Below are 16534 nucleotides of genomic sequence, written 5' to 3' on the forward strand. Positions count from 1 at the left end.
AGGATGGACATAGCTACTAATTAAATAATTTGTGACTCCTAGCAAAACACAGCATCCTACTCTGCATCAGGTCCCTCTTCATCTCTGTACTACTTACTTTCTTCCACCCTACAGTACTTTCTTCCTTCCTTCATCCCGTCCAACATCCCTATACTGCTCCTTCCCTTTCCTCGTTTGCCTAACATTCTCCCCTCTATCACAGTCTTCAACATCCCACCACCGGTCAATACCCCCTTCATCCACTTTTCCTGCCTCCATTGGATTTCTCCCAAAAAACCCATCTCTTCGCCCACCATACAAAGTACTTCATCATTTGTTTTATTCTCCGTCCATTTCACCTTCTCCATTCTTCTCCACACCCACATTTCAAAAGCCTCCAGTCTACGTCTATCCTCCTACTTCAATGACCACGTTTCCGCACCGTACGTAGCAACGCTCCATATCAAAGTTTTAACGAGTCTTTTCTTAACATCCTTACTCAACGTCCCCGTCATCAACTCCCTCCTCCTTGTGAAAGCCTCTTTGCCTAGCGCAATTCTTCTCCTAACGTCCTTACTACTTAGACCGTGTTGGTCCAAAACACTACCGAGATACGTAAACTGTTCTACCTGCTCTAGTTTTTGCCCTCCTATTCTATTGTTTAGCTTAGCCTTTTTCTTTCTAGAAAATCGCATAACCTTTGTTTTATTAATATTGATTCTCATTCCATACCTGTCGCACTGAATTTCCAATTCACTAAACAATGCTTGCAGCCCCTTGGCTGACTGACAAACTAAAGCTTGGTCATCAGCAAACCTAACTGATTTTCCGAATTCCCCGCCCACTTTCATTCCTACCTCCAGTTCTTTCCATGCCTCTTTGATAATTTCCTCTGCTTACAGGTTGAACAGAAACGGTGATAGTGGGCAACCCTGCCTTACACCTCTTCCTAACACTGCCCATCCGGACTCCCCGTTCCCCACCCGCACCTGAGCAGTCTGAGACATGTACAGGTTGCGGATTAGCCTCCTTTCCCTCCAATCTATTCCTATTTTCTGCAATATACTCATTAGTTTTTCCCAATTCACTCTATCGAACGCTTTTTCGAAATCTGCGAAACAGGCAAATACCTCCTGGTTGTGTTCTATATTCCTCTCGATTAATAATCTCATTACTGCAATGACATCACTCGTACCTCTCCCCTTCCTAAACCCAAACTGATCATCCCCTAAGTAATCATTTGCCCTACTCTCTATTCTTTTGTTTATGATCCTTAGAAAAGCTTTAGCTGCGTGGGATATCAAACTTATCGTCCTGTAGTCCTCACATGGTGTACCCTTTACCTTTTTCGGAATAGGGACTAAAACTGATCTTACAAAATCTTCCGGCCGGATTCCTTCCTCATAAATACTACGAATCAGCCCATATAGCCTCTTCTTCCTTTTCATCATTAATCTCCAAAATTAATATTTTACTAATAAACTATTCTCTGTATCAGACAATTTTCGCTTAGTTTATTTAGTACAGGCAATAGTATTGCCTTTAGAAAAATAAAACACCCTATATCAATAGGAGCTATTTTAATTACTCAAACCATCTTAATCCACATTTTCCTAAACATTTCAATAGTTCCGCGGGAATATTATCCACCCCCATGGCCTTATTTAGTTTCATCTCCCTTAATGCCTTATCTAACTCATCGTCTAGTATGTCTGGACCTAAGCTATCTTCCTCTACGTCATAGTCTTTTTCAATGTCTATCTTTGTTGGTCTAAGTTCTTTACTATACAGTTCTTCTATATACTCCTTCCATCTATCTTGGATTTTTCCTGTGTCAACTATTATCTTACCCGCCCTATCTCTAACTGTTGCATAGATCTTCCTTTTTTACTTGCCGATAAAGATTTAACTGTGCTGTACAGCGCACCAATTTCACCCTTACTCTTCAGACTTTCCATATCCTTGCACTGCATCTTCCACCATGCTTCTTTTGCTTTATTTGTTGTCCGCCTCAATGTATTGTTCAATTCTTTGTACTTCATTTTGCCTAATTCTGTATTTACATTCTTCCATTTTAGCCGCTCATTCATATTTGTAATCATCTCATCTGTGAACCATGGTTTCCTAGTCATTTTAGCGTTAACGGTTCCAATAGTGTCTTTTGCAGCTTTCGATAACCCTTTCTTGATGCTTTCCCATTTTTCTTCGATAGCACTTAGCTCTTTACCATCCTCCATGATTTCCTCTACCGTCTGTTTGTATTCCTTCCTTTTCAAACCATTTAATGCATCTACATTCCATTTTCTAACTTGCCACCCCTGCCTTATCTTTTTGAAACGGACGCTACATTTCATTATAACTAAATTGTGGTCAGAGTCCGCTTCCGCTCCCGGGAAGCTGTGCGAATTTATCACACTGTTCGTAAACCTATGTCCAACCAGGATATAATCTAGCTGATACCTTTCTGAGTCCCCTGGAATTTTCCATGAATACCTGCGTCTTTTGTGGTGCTTAAACCAAGTGTTGGTGATGACTGACCCCTGTCTCCTGCAGAACTGCTTTTTCCCCGCGGTCATTCCTCGTGCCTAAACCGTAGTCCCCGACCTTATCACCATCTCTTCCTTCGCCTACCGTCGCATTCCAATCCCCCATCACTATCAAATGTTTTCCTGCAGGAGCACACGCAATTATGTCCTCTAACTGATCGTATATCCTATCGACCTCTTCTTCCTTATGGTTGCTCGGTGGCATGTATACCTGGATAATAACTAAGTTCGTGGGTTCTGCTTTTATCTCCACTAGTAGTATTCTATCCGTTACCTGCTCTATGTTGACTACGCTTCTTCCTACCTCTTCATTTAATACTATGGCAACCCCTCGTTGGCTCTCGTCCCCACCGCTGTATATTATTCTATACTTATCACTCCAGTAATCCCCGCTATCTTTCCATCTCACCTCGCATAGACCTAAAATATCTATATTTCCCCTTTCCATCTCTCGCTTAACATTCTCCAATTTCCCCGTCCTCATCATTGTCCTAACATTCCACGTTCCTATTCTAACTAATTTGGTCTTCTTCTCCTGCGTCTTCTGTCCTGCTGCTGCTGGTTTTCCCTTGCAAGGGTTTCGTGGGATGACGACCGCGGAAGCCTTGCCTCCCCCGCTGCCGGGCACGACACACGGCCGATTGGGCCGAGACCCGTAGATGCCAGGACTCAAAATCTCTGTATAGTCCATCATGGTAATCTTGGGAATGATAATTGAGATGGTTTCCCGTTGCCTTCTTCAATAGTGTTTTTAACGTGACGCCATCACTTACTGGCCGCCCCACTGGGGTCAGACGCCATTGCAGCCGCCTCACTGAGGAACAGACGCTGCGTGGACTACCTTTCGTCTGGCTCCTAACCTTCGACCTATCTGGCATGGGTGACCCTACCAGGAGCAATTATTATTACTCCCGCCAGCACAGCTCTAGGGGTCATCGGAACGTACAAGCCCTTTCACCACGTCAAGGTTGTAGTCCGGGGAGGGAAATATGGGTTTATAGGTGGTTATTTATTGATTTTGCTTGCATTGACTTTATGATTGAATAATTTTTGTGCCGATTTTCTCGGTTACAATGCAAAAAATGAGTTTGTAACTCTCGTACTTTTGTAATTGTCAAATTAGTTTCCTTTTTGCTCCGAAATGGATAGAAAATATGTATTTTTCAACCTATTCCTGTAGCTGGAAATTGGAGAGTGAACCATGTTAATCGCCCTCCACATGTTCTTGCTATGAAAAATGTGGTCTATTTGAAGGAAATATAAAAGGGCAGTAAACATTGGTCTTGTGGAAGTAACTCTCTCGCTTTGCTGGGTGAAATTGAAAAATCTGTTATATTAGAATCACCAGAATCAGTTGATTCTGGATTAGAGTATTAATCTTCGGGAAATTTAAGTAGCGGTATAAACAAATATATGTATGTATTTATGTATGTATGTATATATATATATATATATATATATATATAAATGAATTATACTTCGAATATCCTAACTCAAGCAGTTAGGCATTCATTAATCCTGGACGATAATATGGTACTCAGTGTAAGGGAGTATATGACAAAGCAACGTTCGTACGTGAAAAAGCCTTAGTGGTCGTTTTTAGATGACAAACGGTCTTATTGTATATATTTATCAAATGCATTCATTTACTTTTAAAAAATTTACCAGTTTAGGTTACTAAAGGTATTATTAACGCTATATTATTCTTTTATGCTGGTAAATATTTTGAACTTAGTTTATTGTGAATTATTCTTCAACATTCAGTGCCTGCTCAAATACAAGTGGCTGAATTTTAAACATGGGCAGAGTGGTTTTCGCGTGGAAAAGAGCGATTAATACTAATAAGAAAGTGGCGTAAAAGTTTCTTGATTAAGGATGTTTTTGTCTCTTCGATAAAACCTTTTGTCTCCACTTCTGATTGTATCTCACCGTGAAAAACGGATAGGCAAGAGGGATTAAGAGAGAAAGGGAAGGAGAGAAGCACGCATTTAGTGTTTCGGAAAAGAAAAGGTTTTGTCGCAGAACGAGAAAGGAAAGGCAGCGTCTCGTTTAGGTTAACTGAATATCGTGACGAGCCACCACAGGCACCGGATAACTCCATCCCCGTTCGCCTGTCGTCGTAACGTCGGGTAGGGTTAAAATAAATGTCGTCTCCCATTGAATTTCCAAGCGGCTCTGGGCTTCCTACAGCCCATGCTCTCACTCCATCTGCTTTAATGGATTGCGGTACAAATTACTGACTGCGCTCCCTTGAACTACCCCTGCCACCCCCTCTCCTCCTCCTCCGGGAACTCCTCCCGTAGCCTCCTTCCGCTCGTCCGTAACAACAGCTTCCCCTCGTAGCCTCACCCCCACATGTCAGCGTCCTCTCAGCCATTCCCGAGGGCATATTGGATCTCGCTCTACATACCAGCCTCCACTCTAATACATTACGCACCATGCCTTTTGGCCGCGGACTTGGCATGGGACTGAGGCAATCTAACGCTTACGGTGCCGTTTTTTCTGTTGGAGAGCGATACGCGGGCTCTGTATTTAATCCCATTCTCTTAGTTATGCTATACTGTACGAAGCCAACTTCATGGTGCCCAGTTCACGATATTTTTTGCAAATATAGAGAATTGAATATTTCTATCTAATTGGTGACAAAGCCAAAGCTTCATTTCTGCAGTCAGCAAATTACCTACTGGAGTACTGAGAAATGTGTTTAATTAATAATTTGCACAATTATGTGAGAGTGGAATGTATTAGGGAATGTATATGGATGATTTTGCTTTATATTATGCTCTGATTTAGGCATTGAATGCTCTCATCAAGTAATTGGAGTAATCTTGTGGACGTTTTCCGGTACGGAACGAGTAAAATTCTTGTTCAAACTTTCTGTTTACATTTTTTTACAATACGACTTCTGTTTCAATTTACAGAGCCATCATCAGCCTCAAGATAATTAAATGTTGAAAACATGGCCGCAAATTAAAAGGCTTTTGAATATTGCATTGCAGTGAATTAAATAAAAGTAGTATTTCCGAAGTAATAGTTCTCTCGAATAGAGACGGGCCCGTGGCGGTGGGTAGGGCTCCAGCCCTACCCACCGCCACGTTAGGCCGGAACGTAAGTTACTTTTTGGACGGCACTCGAATATCCTCGGCGCCAAGTTTGAATTAGAGTTATTTTCATACTTTCACTTAGTTAAATCTTTGATGTAATCAGTGTACTTGAGGAACCCCTAGTTTTCCTTTTATCTTGTGACTATTTTCTTTACTCAAAGGGATTTTCAACAAATTGGGCGACTTCTCTGTGTATTTTGCCTTCTTTAGAAATTAAAGCCTTTTGCGGTGTTTCCAAAATGCTCGAGGTGTATTCATGGGGTATTATGGGATTAAAAACCTTTCCTTAACTTTTTTATTTGAATATTTCACCACAACTCGCTGAAAGAAGCCAAGTTAGTTTATGCAGATTCCTATAGCTTCCTTTTAACTGTGTTTCTTCTTTCCAATCCCTCTTTTTTAGTTATCAGTCTTATTTTTGTGCCAGTATTCTTTCTATTTCAGTATTCTGACTTCGGTTGAGCACCTTCCATAGTCATCTTTTACGGCCTCATTTGAGAGTCTTTGAAAGGCTACCCTTTGCCACTGAACATCCTATCATTTCTATTAGCTTTTCTGTATATATTTTTTTCGGTCGGGTTCAGACCTAATTTTTAAGAGTTCCTATAAATACCAATATCCTTGCGTGAGTAGTCCTTGCAGTATCACACTTGGTTGTGAACCCCCATTCATCAAAATGGTCTGTTAAATGAAAGTTGAAATTCTCTCGAATTACTAGGAACTGATGAATGAGTGCTTTGCAGTTTCTAAGGCTGTCATTTCCTCATACAAATTACACAATCAAAATTTTCCCATTGTATTTCCTTCTTGGCCTTGTCAGACCACCTAGCTAGGAATTAACTTCCCATTTACAGGACCTTACTCTATCACCTCCTCCGTATTTCCTATTTCTCTCTATCTTCCACTATTCGTTCATTGCGTTTCAATGTAGGCCCGGCTATATTTGTCATAATCGTATACTTCGGATTAATTTGTATCATAGCCTATCTTCTTCTCTATTCATTGTGCAAAAGAATGTTCTTAATTATATTTCTGGAATTCTAAGTACGTATTTTAGACCCGGATTTCCATTAATAGATCTGTGAAAAGCATGTAGCTGCATGAGCAAATCTGTTTGGGCCATTTCATTTCTCGTATCTGGAATAGTTGCACATTTTGTTCGTTTTTTTAGTGATACTAGTACGTGATATGGCAGAATAAAATACTATTCGTTCGTCATAACAGCCAGAATTCTGAATCATTTTTTTGGTTACTATGTATGAGCATGTATTATTTTCCATGATATCCGAGCGAGAAACTTAGACATGAACGATAAAAGAAAGTTTGTTTTCCACTCTCGTTTTTCCTCGTGAAGCTTGACACAAAAGACAAACTGTTTTTATCCTTCTCGCAATATATTGTTATGAAATGAAACAATAAAAAGAAAATAGTGTTTCATTTCTTTGAGAAGTAATGGTACTCATTCGGTACCATTAGCAATTTCTCCTGCTCTTTACTGATCGATGACTGCTTCCTTATTTTATTAATTTTAGTTAATTGATGTGAGCCAAATTTGCTTATAATAAGTTCTGCATCAATGATTACGCATGGGATTCATGGCGGAGTATAGATATTTATGGCTTAATATCATCATAAAATCACACCATTCGTGGACTCTGTTGTAAAGACTAAGGGGTGCTTGATATTTAACAGTTGATCCTACAATTTTCTTTATTATAAGAATAGGAAGAACACTAGTATTTGTGAAGTCATATTTCAATCTATAAGTGAAATGATTGTCTAACATCTTTTGCCACACGTCCCTGTGGAGAACTCAAGGTAAGTTTGTAACTTTGTCTGTTGAAGCAACTATCGGAAGAAAACGGGCTATAGTCAGCAAGAGAAATATGAGCACGGTGAAGTAGGGAAAATAATTAAGACTCAAGGAATTTGAAATAAGCATTTGCAAACAATCATTATAAGCTACAAAAATTGCATTTAAGTCTTTCGATTTTCAGTTAGCTCAGTCAAACTCTGTCTGCCACTGTCTACTGGCGGGCACCTCATGATAAATTATTTTAACCTTACCTGAAGATATATTCTGCTCCTCATCCTCGCCACTTCAATAATGGAGTCTTCGGCGAATAAATATTTTATCCATGGAATTTCAACGATAGTTTCTCAAACGTTTTCCTCAGATTTTATCATATTTTTCACTGTTTTATTCCTATGTTTCATCAACTCTGACCTCAGCTTCTCTAAATAGCGCCTTGAAACTTCCGATGAAGTCATTGAAAACACTTATGTTTTATCATTTGTTTAATGTATAATGTCATAGTATAAATCCAATGAAATCTAAATATTTGTAAAGAAGTAAGCGGAAAAATGTTAATGTTACAAAGACAATAGTTTTGACATAGCTAGTTCACAATACTTCCCATTGTGGGGAGTCACTTCAAATTCAACAATATTGAAGTCGTTCATAGGCAAAATCCAATTGGTAAGACCAATCGGAATATTTTCGATCATGAATTACACCATATTAAGATCCATAAATGATGGATATGCACGAGGGTGGTCTGAAAAGTTTCCGACCTCAGAAAATTTCAGAAAAAATGTCTTATATCTTTGTTAGGTCAGAAAAATTTTAGACCACCCTCGTACGTGATGGTCAGCGAAAAAGCCGTCACAGTCCCTCCAATGTCAACGTGTCTATTCCTGGTGCTGGCATGACTCACTGGAGCTAGGTTGCAAGGTTAAGATTGGCCGACGGAACCCATTATTCTAGTCTATCCAATATTAATTTCACTACCATCTGATAAATCTTTTGCCATCTATTTTTCTTTGGCCCAGGTATTTGCCTCTTTTCTGTCTGTCTTTGTGATATCCATTTCTTTATTATCTTTCCTTTTTCTTTTCCTAGCAATTACCTTGTGTCACTAGGTGTTCCCAACTTCCTGTTTCCCACATCAGGATTAATATCGTTTTTTCCTCTTCTGTATACTTCTTCCATTCTCACCTTGTCTCTACGTGTAATTATCAATGGGCCACAGTAACATTTTTTTTCAAAGGGTTACATTTTCCCCCTCTACTCTGATGGTAAAACTTTAAATGTAACAGTTAAAGAATAATAATCTATAACCTATCAAACCCTCCAAGAATCAGGTCGTCACAATGCAAATGAAAGTCGGAAGAAAAATTAATGATAAAATAGAAAAGGGGGCTAGACAATGGTGCGATCTCTCACCAGCGTTATTCAAAATGTACTCCAAAGAAGTGATAGTGGAAGCCCAGAGAATCGGAATCGAAGGTAAAGAGGTGAACGGAGAAGAACATTATAAGCCTCGCTTCGCGGATGGAATCGCAGTTATAACATAGAATCGAGGAAACCTGAAAGCATCTTTAATCACTTTGGACCAAGAACTGCATGAGTATAAATAAGAAGAAATCAAAAATCCTAATTTTCCGAAGAGAAAACTTAGTGCAATTATCACGCTGGCAGGAGTGACATTAGAACAATTTGAAACATTCACCTACGTCGAGAACACCATGGAATGGGGTTTATCAGGGGAAGCTCATCGGGAGGGGAAGCTCATCGAATCTCAAGTGCAGAATAACTCAAGCTAAGAATAAATTTATGATGGAGAGATCACTCCGATGTTAAAAGAAGATACCACAATAACAAGAAAGCAGTTTGTGGAAAAATGCGTATTGAATCCGGCATTACATGATTCCGAGACTTGGAGCATAGAAAAAGATGACTGGAAGAGAAAATATTGTAAAAACTTGGTACTGGAGGCTAATTTTGAAGATCAAATGGGCAGGTAAAGTAAGAAATGAAGTAGTATACCGAAGAATAGAAGAGGACATTACTGTATGGAGCATCTTAAAGAAAAGAAGAGCCAGGTGGATTAGGCACATCATGAGAGCAATTTTGCAAAAATTGGGAAAAGAGGTGGATAGACCCCCTAGGAAGTCCAAGGAACCAATACATGGGGCCAGTTAAGAAGGATATAGGACTGCAGAGCTGTCAGGGTATCACTGAAGTAGCACGGGAAGAGAAAACTGGAGGGCCGCTGTTAACCAATCTTCTGATTGAGGTACTGATGATGGTGACTGCTTTTTCTTTGGTCTATTTCTCCCATCCATGCGTAGAATGCCATATTCCCCATAAATGTGCCAGGTGTTACTTTCTAGATTTTAACTGAATTATTCTAGTCCCAAAAAATGATAGCTTTTTATCATGGTTTTTGCACTTTAGTCGTGCTACTTTCGAGATAGATGAAAAATTCTGTTCCAATTTCCTTCTCGTACAATGTCTGTCTTCAGCTTCTCCCTTTGATTATATGATTTCCAATTTGCTTCTTCTTGCTTTTCATGTGGTATCCTTGAATATATATGATGACTCGCTTTGAAAGATAGCCTGCGGGTCTTCTCGATTCAATGATATATCCATGGCCTTCTGGTAAACGGAGCATGTTAAGTTCTTTCCCACTCCTCTTAATATCTTTGATGACCTTACCAATTCCTGTTTTATTGACCATTTCAAGTTAACGTTTAATAGAAGCGACCATGCTGGGAGTTCCAGTAGTAAGTTGAGAATAATATTTTATTACTGAATTCGTTGGTACGCGGGCTGTGTATTCGTTTTTATGCGGAAATAACTACTGGGAATACACACTATAGTACATTTTTGTAATTTTATTACAAATGATACATTATATTGATCGAATCGATCGATAATAGGGATACTAATATTGGAATGTAAACAAAATTTTGGTCATTAAATGACAAACTCGTATTTGTAAAGGATATAAAATGAATTATTTCAAGATTATGCATCGCTTTATTTTATACACTGGCAAACCAGGACCTTTGCATATTAGTTTCCAAACTGCATAACCGGGAATATTAAGTAATTCTGAAGCCATTTTGTATTATTTTATCCTCTTTCATTCACAAGTGAATACTGATTTCTGATGATCTATCGCAAAAAACTCATTCAAAGAATATTGAAATATTTAGAAATAAATGAGAGCATTACCTTTAACATGACTGATGAGGCGCTAAGACACTGGAAACTTCTTGCTAAATGGCCTGTGGCTAAGACTTCAGCTGTACTATTTTAATACAGTTATTTAGTTCATCTCTGACACCAAGAGAAATAATAATATCTCTTACCTCTGACTACCGTGTACTTGAACGTGGGAGACATACCTGTGAGATGCCCAAAAAGTCTTGTCATTTTCAAAATATGTCGTTAATTTAATAATTCATTTGGTGGTACCCATTGTAAGTAGTTGAAATATATTATACCCTGCATATTTTACAGAAATTGTATGAAAACATACAGAGACTATCATGTTGAGAAAAACTGCTGCTCAAAACACTTGCAAAGATCTCTGGCCTTGAAGGCAGGAAATATTTGTTAAAAACTCAAAAACGAATCATAATGCTGATAAACTCTAAGCTTTAAGGGATCATGTTCACTAAAAAGTCATGTAAATACTAGTTAGTCAGTTAATTTAATTAGGCAGAGAGTTATTTGGCTGCTATTCTTATATAACGTTATTAATATAGTGTTTTTAAATAAATATATAAGGGTGAGGGTAAAAAGAAACTTAACCATAAAGAATTAATATTTCACGACCATGGTTTCGATGTCGTGCATCATCGAAACCATGGTCGTGAAATATTAAATCTTTATGGTGGAAAAGTTAAATTTCTTTTTGCTCTCATAATGATGGAATTGCACAAAGTTAAACCTGAAACTGAAATATTTAAAGAATGAAAAAATATTCAACCTTTTTAACCCTAAACCCTATAACCCTAATAGTAAAATGTACTTCAATGAACTGGCTTCCACAGAAATTTTAGGTACCTCTGGGTATTCTCTTGTGTTACAAATATAGGTATTTCATCAATTGTAACTTTAGTGAGAAATATAAAATTTTTTCCAATGATGAAATTTTTTTATCTCTTGTGATGAAAAAAATCCAAATTATACTCGCACACACGCATTTTTGGGTAGGCCTCTGAATAAAAGTGATCGAAACATGTTCTTTGTACCATGTAAAATATGATTAAGCTTTTGTTTTTCTGAATACGATACTCTGCCCTAGACTGCGTGTGAAATAACAGAAATATATCCTCAAATCTTAAATACAATTGTAGAAAATGGACAATTATCTCCGAATTCCGGAATTTGAAAAAGCGTTTCCACTAGTATGAAGATATTAATAGCAGGAAATTATTTTTCGGTTTATTTTTCCTCCCACCGGGTGATTTTGACAGGATAAGGGATTGTCTGTTAGCTAATGTCTTAATGTTACTGCTGTTATTTATTGCGAACATTTTAACACGTTTTAATATGCCTAAAATCATTAATCAAGGGTGCTACTTCTGGGGCTGAAACAGCGAACATTCGATTTATAATGTAATGGTAATAAGAATTTTAATTTAAGGGTAAAAAATTTACACAATATTAAATCACTACTGTTACTATAACCAGATTGGCTTATTTTTAAGAGCTGTTCAAATTTTTCGTGTTTCTGGAATATTAGTGAATCTAGGCCAAAAATCGATGTTTTCGTACATTTTAATCGCTCACAATCGCCACTAGCTGGGCCGTGGAACGCTGGAGCAAATGATAACTCATCTCAGCTGTTGAATTGGCGGAGGAGAGGGGCTTCACCGGAACCACAAGACCATAAAGCATTATAGTTTGGATATCTATGGCAGTATCAACCTTAAACACTCAGGAAGCCATTCCACGATATCAGTGAAGTGATGGAAGGGCTGGATGTTAAACTTATCGAATCAACGAGAAGGGAAATTTGTACTAGCATAACTCGGATATTACGACGCCCGCATTACGCTTTTGTGACCTTTAGTATGGCCTAAAAAAGGGCGAAGTGAATAACGGTGGAACAATTTCGAATTCCCTTATTGATTAATTTGCCTGCAATGTCCATAGATCTTCATGTCAGAAGAGCGTATGTGCAAAACACTAGTTTTTCAGACCTCGTTGAAACTTTCTTTTTTTCATTCTTTACGATAATAGTTGATAAATGATACTTTAAATGGCGTTAAATCGTTGTTATATAATAATGAGACTGGAATTATTTTTAATTTTTGGGTAAATATTACATTCAAAAGTAGTTCAACATAATTATTCAACATTGATAGCCTTCCCTTCTAATATGAAAACCTCGAGATTCATTGTGACAGGTCATTTGTCCACGGCACAACTTTTGGAGATATTTGCAGAAAATATTTATCCATAGGAAATGATATCGGAATAATTATTTTGCAATGAATATGATGACAGGTTGAATATTTATGAGATGCATTTAAAAGAAATTGAAATTATTGACAGTTACGTTGCGAGGTGACATTGAGTTTTTGTAAGACGGAAAATGGTGATCTGAAATGCAATTTATAACGGTGGATTAAAGAAAAAAAAGTTATCAGCAAGAAATTGGCTATGGAAGGGGGAGATAAAAAATATTCTTAATTTACTCGCGATCAGGTCTTAGATATAGCCATAAACATAAAAATTAACCCCAAGGTCGGTTTGGTAGGTGATGGTAGAGTTCATTCAACTTTATCGGCACCCAATAAATCACACATATTGGGTGGAGCTCAGGGTGCCTAGAAAGATTTTCCCGGGAATGCGAACCCGGGTTCTCTGGTCAGTAGTCTAACGCACTACGGCAACCCGTTTCTTTCCTTACGAATGACTGTGGTTGTCGAAATTACTAAAAATCTATGTATTTGCTGTGTCAGGCAGCTCTTTATTTCTCAGATATCCTTCCCTAGCATCATATGATATCAGTTGAAGGTTTATATAAGTTATTAATATATCGCTTTCCTTTTCCGTAGGTATGTTGGTACTCAATAACTTGTCTATGTATGTATCTTTGAGGCTTACTCTTTGCAACAATCCAGCGTTTTTGCTGTCGGAATATATTAATACTTAAATAAGAAAGAGCATCGCGAAGTTGCACAAGTTGTAACTGTTTTAAAAGTGGAAAGAGAAGGAGGAAAATCTTTTGCATACCACTTTTATTGTATAATATTGCAAACTATTATAATTCTTCCAACCTAGGTTTGAACTCTTTAGGTGGAAGACACATTAGGTTTGGCGCATATATCCATACATTCATCGTCACTGGGTGGGGGACAATGGCACAAAGTGTTGAAACCTATGTCGAGAATACTAAAAAATTAACTGTTATTACAATTTTTCTCTTTTTTACTCCAACAAACCATGGAAATTTAACAAAAAGTTAAGCCTGTGAGATTATTTTTTACTTTATAGGTTATTTTGTAATTTCTTCCTACTGTTTAATTTAATGAATATGTATTCATGGCAATTCAATTTAATCGTAGCACTTTATGTTATCACCTTTAATGCATCAAATAAATTTTTATTAATGCATTATATTAATTTCTAGCCTAAATAATCTCGTATTCTCGTTTTGAAGCTCGCGGAGCCGTACAGTGAAGACTTCCTGGTGCTGTTCGAGAGGTATTTGTACCCTTCCGTTGAGCTTGTTGGCCTAAAGGAAGGGGAGAAAGGAGAAGGTGGTTACATTTCGGAAATAGTCCCCACGATGTCGTCAGCACTTGTAATGTCACACCTGAGGTTGCTTGACATAAGGTTGAGACCTTTGAGTGGTGTTGACAACAAGCCACCACCAAGGAAGCCCTTCTTGGACCTGATGCGTGAGTAAAGCTCTTGGCTTTGTTTCCTCGTTTTCTACTTATTGTTTTTTTTATGCATAAGAACTTGGAATGCCACCTTAACTCGATATAATATTGATAGCAAAGATTCAAATTAACGACACGAATAATTCGTATATATTTTTAGGAATAACACAGCTTATTGTGAAAAATATACTTTACAAGTAGTTGTCTCCAGAAACCGTTTTCTACCCACAGGATGCTGATGACTCATAGAAAGTTAAAAAGGCATAACATGTGATTGGGTGAATGATATTTACATTTCAATAGTAAAAATGTTGCCGATGAACTGTTTTTGCGTTTTTTATTACCCTATCCATTTTCTCAAGTCAGTAAAATGGACAAAGGTAAAATTATCATAATAATTTGCGACAGACTTTCTTGAAGAAAAATGTCTCCTAGCATTTTCGAAAAGCACTACTACGTCGTGGTCTCTTTAAGTGCATAGAAGTGCGGCATTCCTAAGCTAAACTTCTAAGAATTGGCTAAAACCACGCAAAGCACAAGAGAAAATGTTGAAAAAGCATGACCGCCCAGCAACCACGCCTGGAGTGGCCCATGCGGGGGCACCACCTTCAGAGAAAGAAACATGCTAAACTGTGCTCAATTGCATTTAAATTATCATTGTTCCTCGTTTATTTATTTAATACTATTTACTAGCGATTTTTTTTTCGCAAGGACGCTATAGATAAAAAAGGAGCCCCAGGTGTAGAACGGGACTGTTTGGCAATTTTGATATGCTTTTCAGGTCGTCTAGTGACAGAAATGAGAAAAAATTCAGATTTGCCTTATTTTTCTTCATGCTGCCGTTTAAAATTTCTATGCTATTGGGCTATGCTGGTGGGAGCAGTGATAATTGATCTAGGTAGGATCACTCATGGCAGATACAACGCCTGTCCCAAAAGTAGTATGACTTATTTTTTCCCGGATAGACGGACGGACAGGCGGCGATCTCTTTGCATTTGTACGCGGTAGGGGAGTCTCAGGAAAGGCTGTAGGCCTGAGGCAGTTGGTCCCCAGCCTTTGCGGAGTGCGGATCGTTCGTTTGCGCAAACTCTATAACGTGACCTCGTTACGCTACGTCATGAGCCGGGTATTGGAATAGCACTACGCCATCAAATTTTTCATGAAACTGAGTAAAAACGGGAAAGAGGCTCATAATCTACTCAGAGCAGCGTATGGTAATAACGCCATGGGTAGATCGGGTGTTTTTAAGGGGCACAAGTTGCTCCGGGAGGGTAAAGAAGATGTTGAAGACGCCGGAAGTTCAGGACGACTTTCGACCTCAAAAAGTAACGAATTTATTTCAAGATTGAAGGCTTCATTGGACAGCGATCGCAGATTAAGTTTTTGCATGATTAATAATGAACTTGGCATCCGTAAAGTGATAGGCATCGACTTCTGGCCGAAAACTTGGGTATGGCAAAGGTGTGTGCGAAGTTGGTGCCACGAGTGCACCATACAGCCCTGACGTTGCCCCACCAGACTTTTTCCTCTTCCCCGCCTCAAATCCGTAATGAAAGGTTGTTACCATGTTTTGATGGACGCGTTACAGTAGGCCGTGACGATGGAGCTTAGCACTATTCCGGGCGCCGCCTTCCAGAGGATGTACGAGGCGTGGAAAACCCGCTGGCATCGGTGTGTGGACGCCCAAGGGTTCTGCATCGAATACTTTGGAGTGAATGCATCAATTCTGGCAATGAATTTTTTTTTAAAATGACTAATTCCTACTACTTTTGGGACAGACCTTTTATTCGAAGGGTAGGAGCCCGACAAAGGTCTGCGTAGTATCTGTTTCTCAGTGAGGCGGCTGCAAAAACGTTTAACTAGGGTGATCATATTGCTATTTCCAGTGAAGAGGACAAATATAAAAAGATAAGGCCAAAAGGAGTGCATTGAGTATTAAATGTTAAGTTATTTATAATGAAATAGTTAATACATGCATAGTGGTCATTAAATGGTTTTTACTAATTCTGAAACTAAGGAACTTCCTTAGCTAATTTGAGGTTAAAAAACACAATATTTATAATATATTTTTTCCAGGGAATATAGGTATACTGGTTCAATACAATATATAAAATAATTCTTTTCCTAATTAACAGTAATAATATTTCAAAAAGGTTTTGGAACCTTCCTTCACAAATAACAATGTATTAATCACTCTAATTCGTAGAAAAG

General features: G+C 38.2%; 1 protein-coding gene across 1 annotated transcript in view; it reads left to right on the top strand.

The window, feature by feature from the left end:
* The window catches only part of LOC139697949 (dynein axonemal heavy chain 1-like), a 500497-nt gene that overhangs the window by 163846 nt on the left and 320117 nt on the right, over nt 1-16534 (top strand). The window contains exon 35 of the mRNA XM_071596807.1: nt 14098-14338. Coding sequence (XP_071452908.1) covers nt 14098-14338 — 241 coding nt within the window. The remainder of the gene's footprint in view (nt 1-14097; nt 14339-16534) is intronic.

This window comes from Hetaerina americana, unplaced genomic scaffold (genome assembly GCF_022747635.1).
Source record: "Hetaerina americana unplaced genomic scaffold, ioHetAmer1.1.p SCAF_8, whole genome shotgun sequence".
Classification (NCBI taxonomy): domain Eukaryota; kingdom Metazoa; phylum Arthropoda; class Insecta; order Odonata; family Calopterygidae; genus Hetaerina; species Hetaerina americana.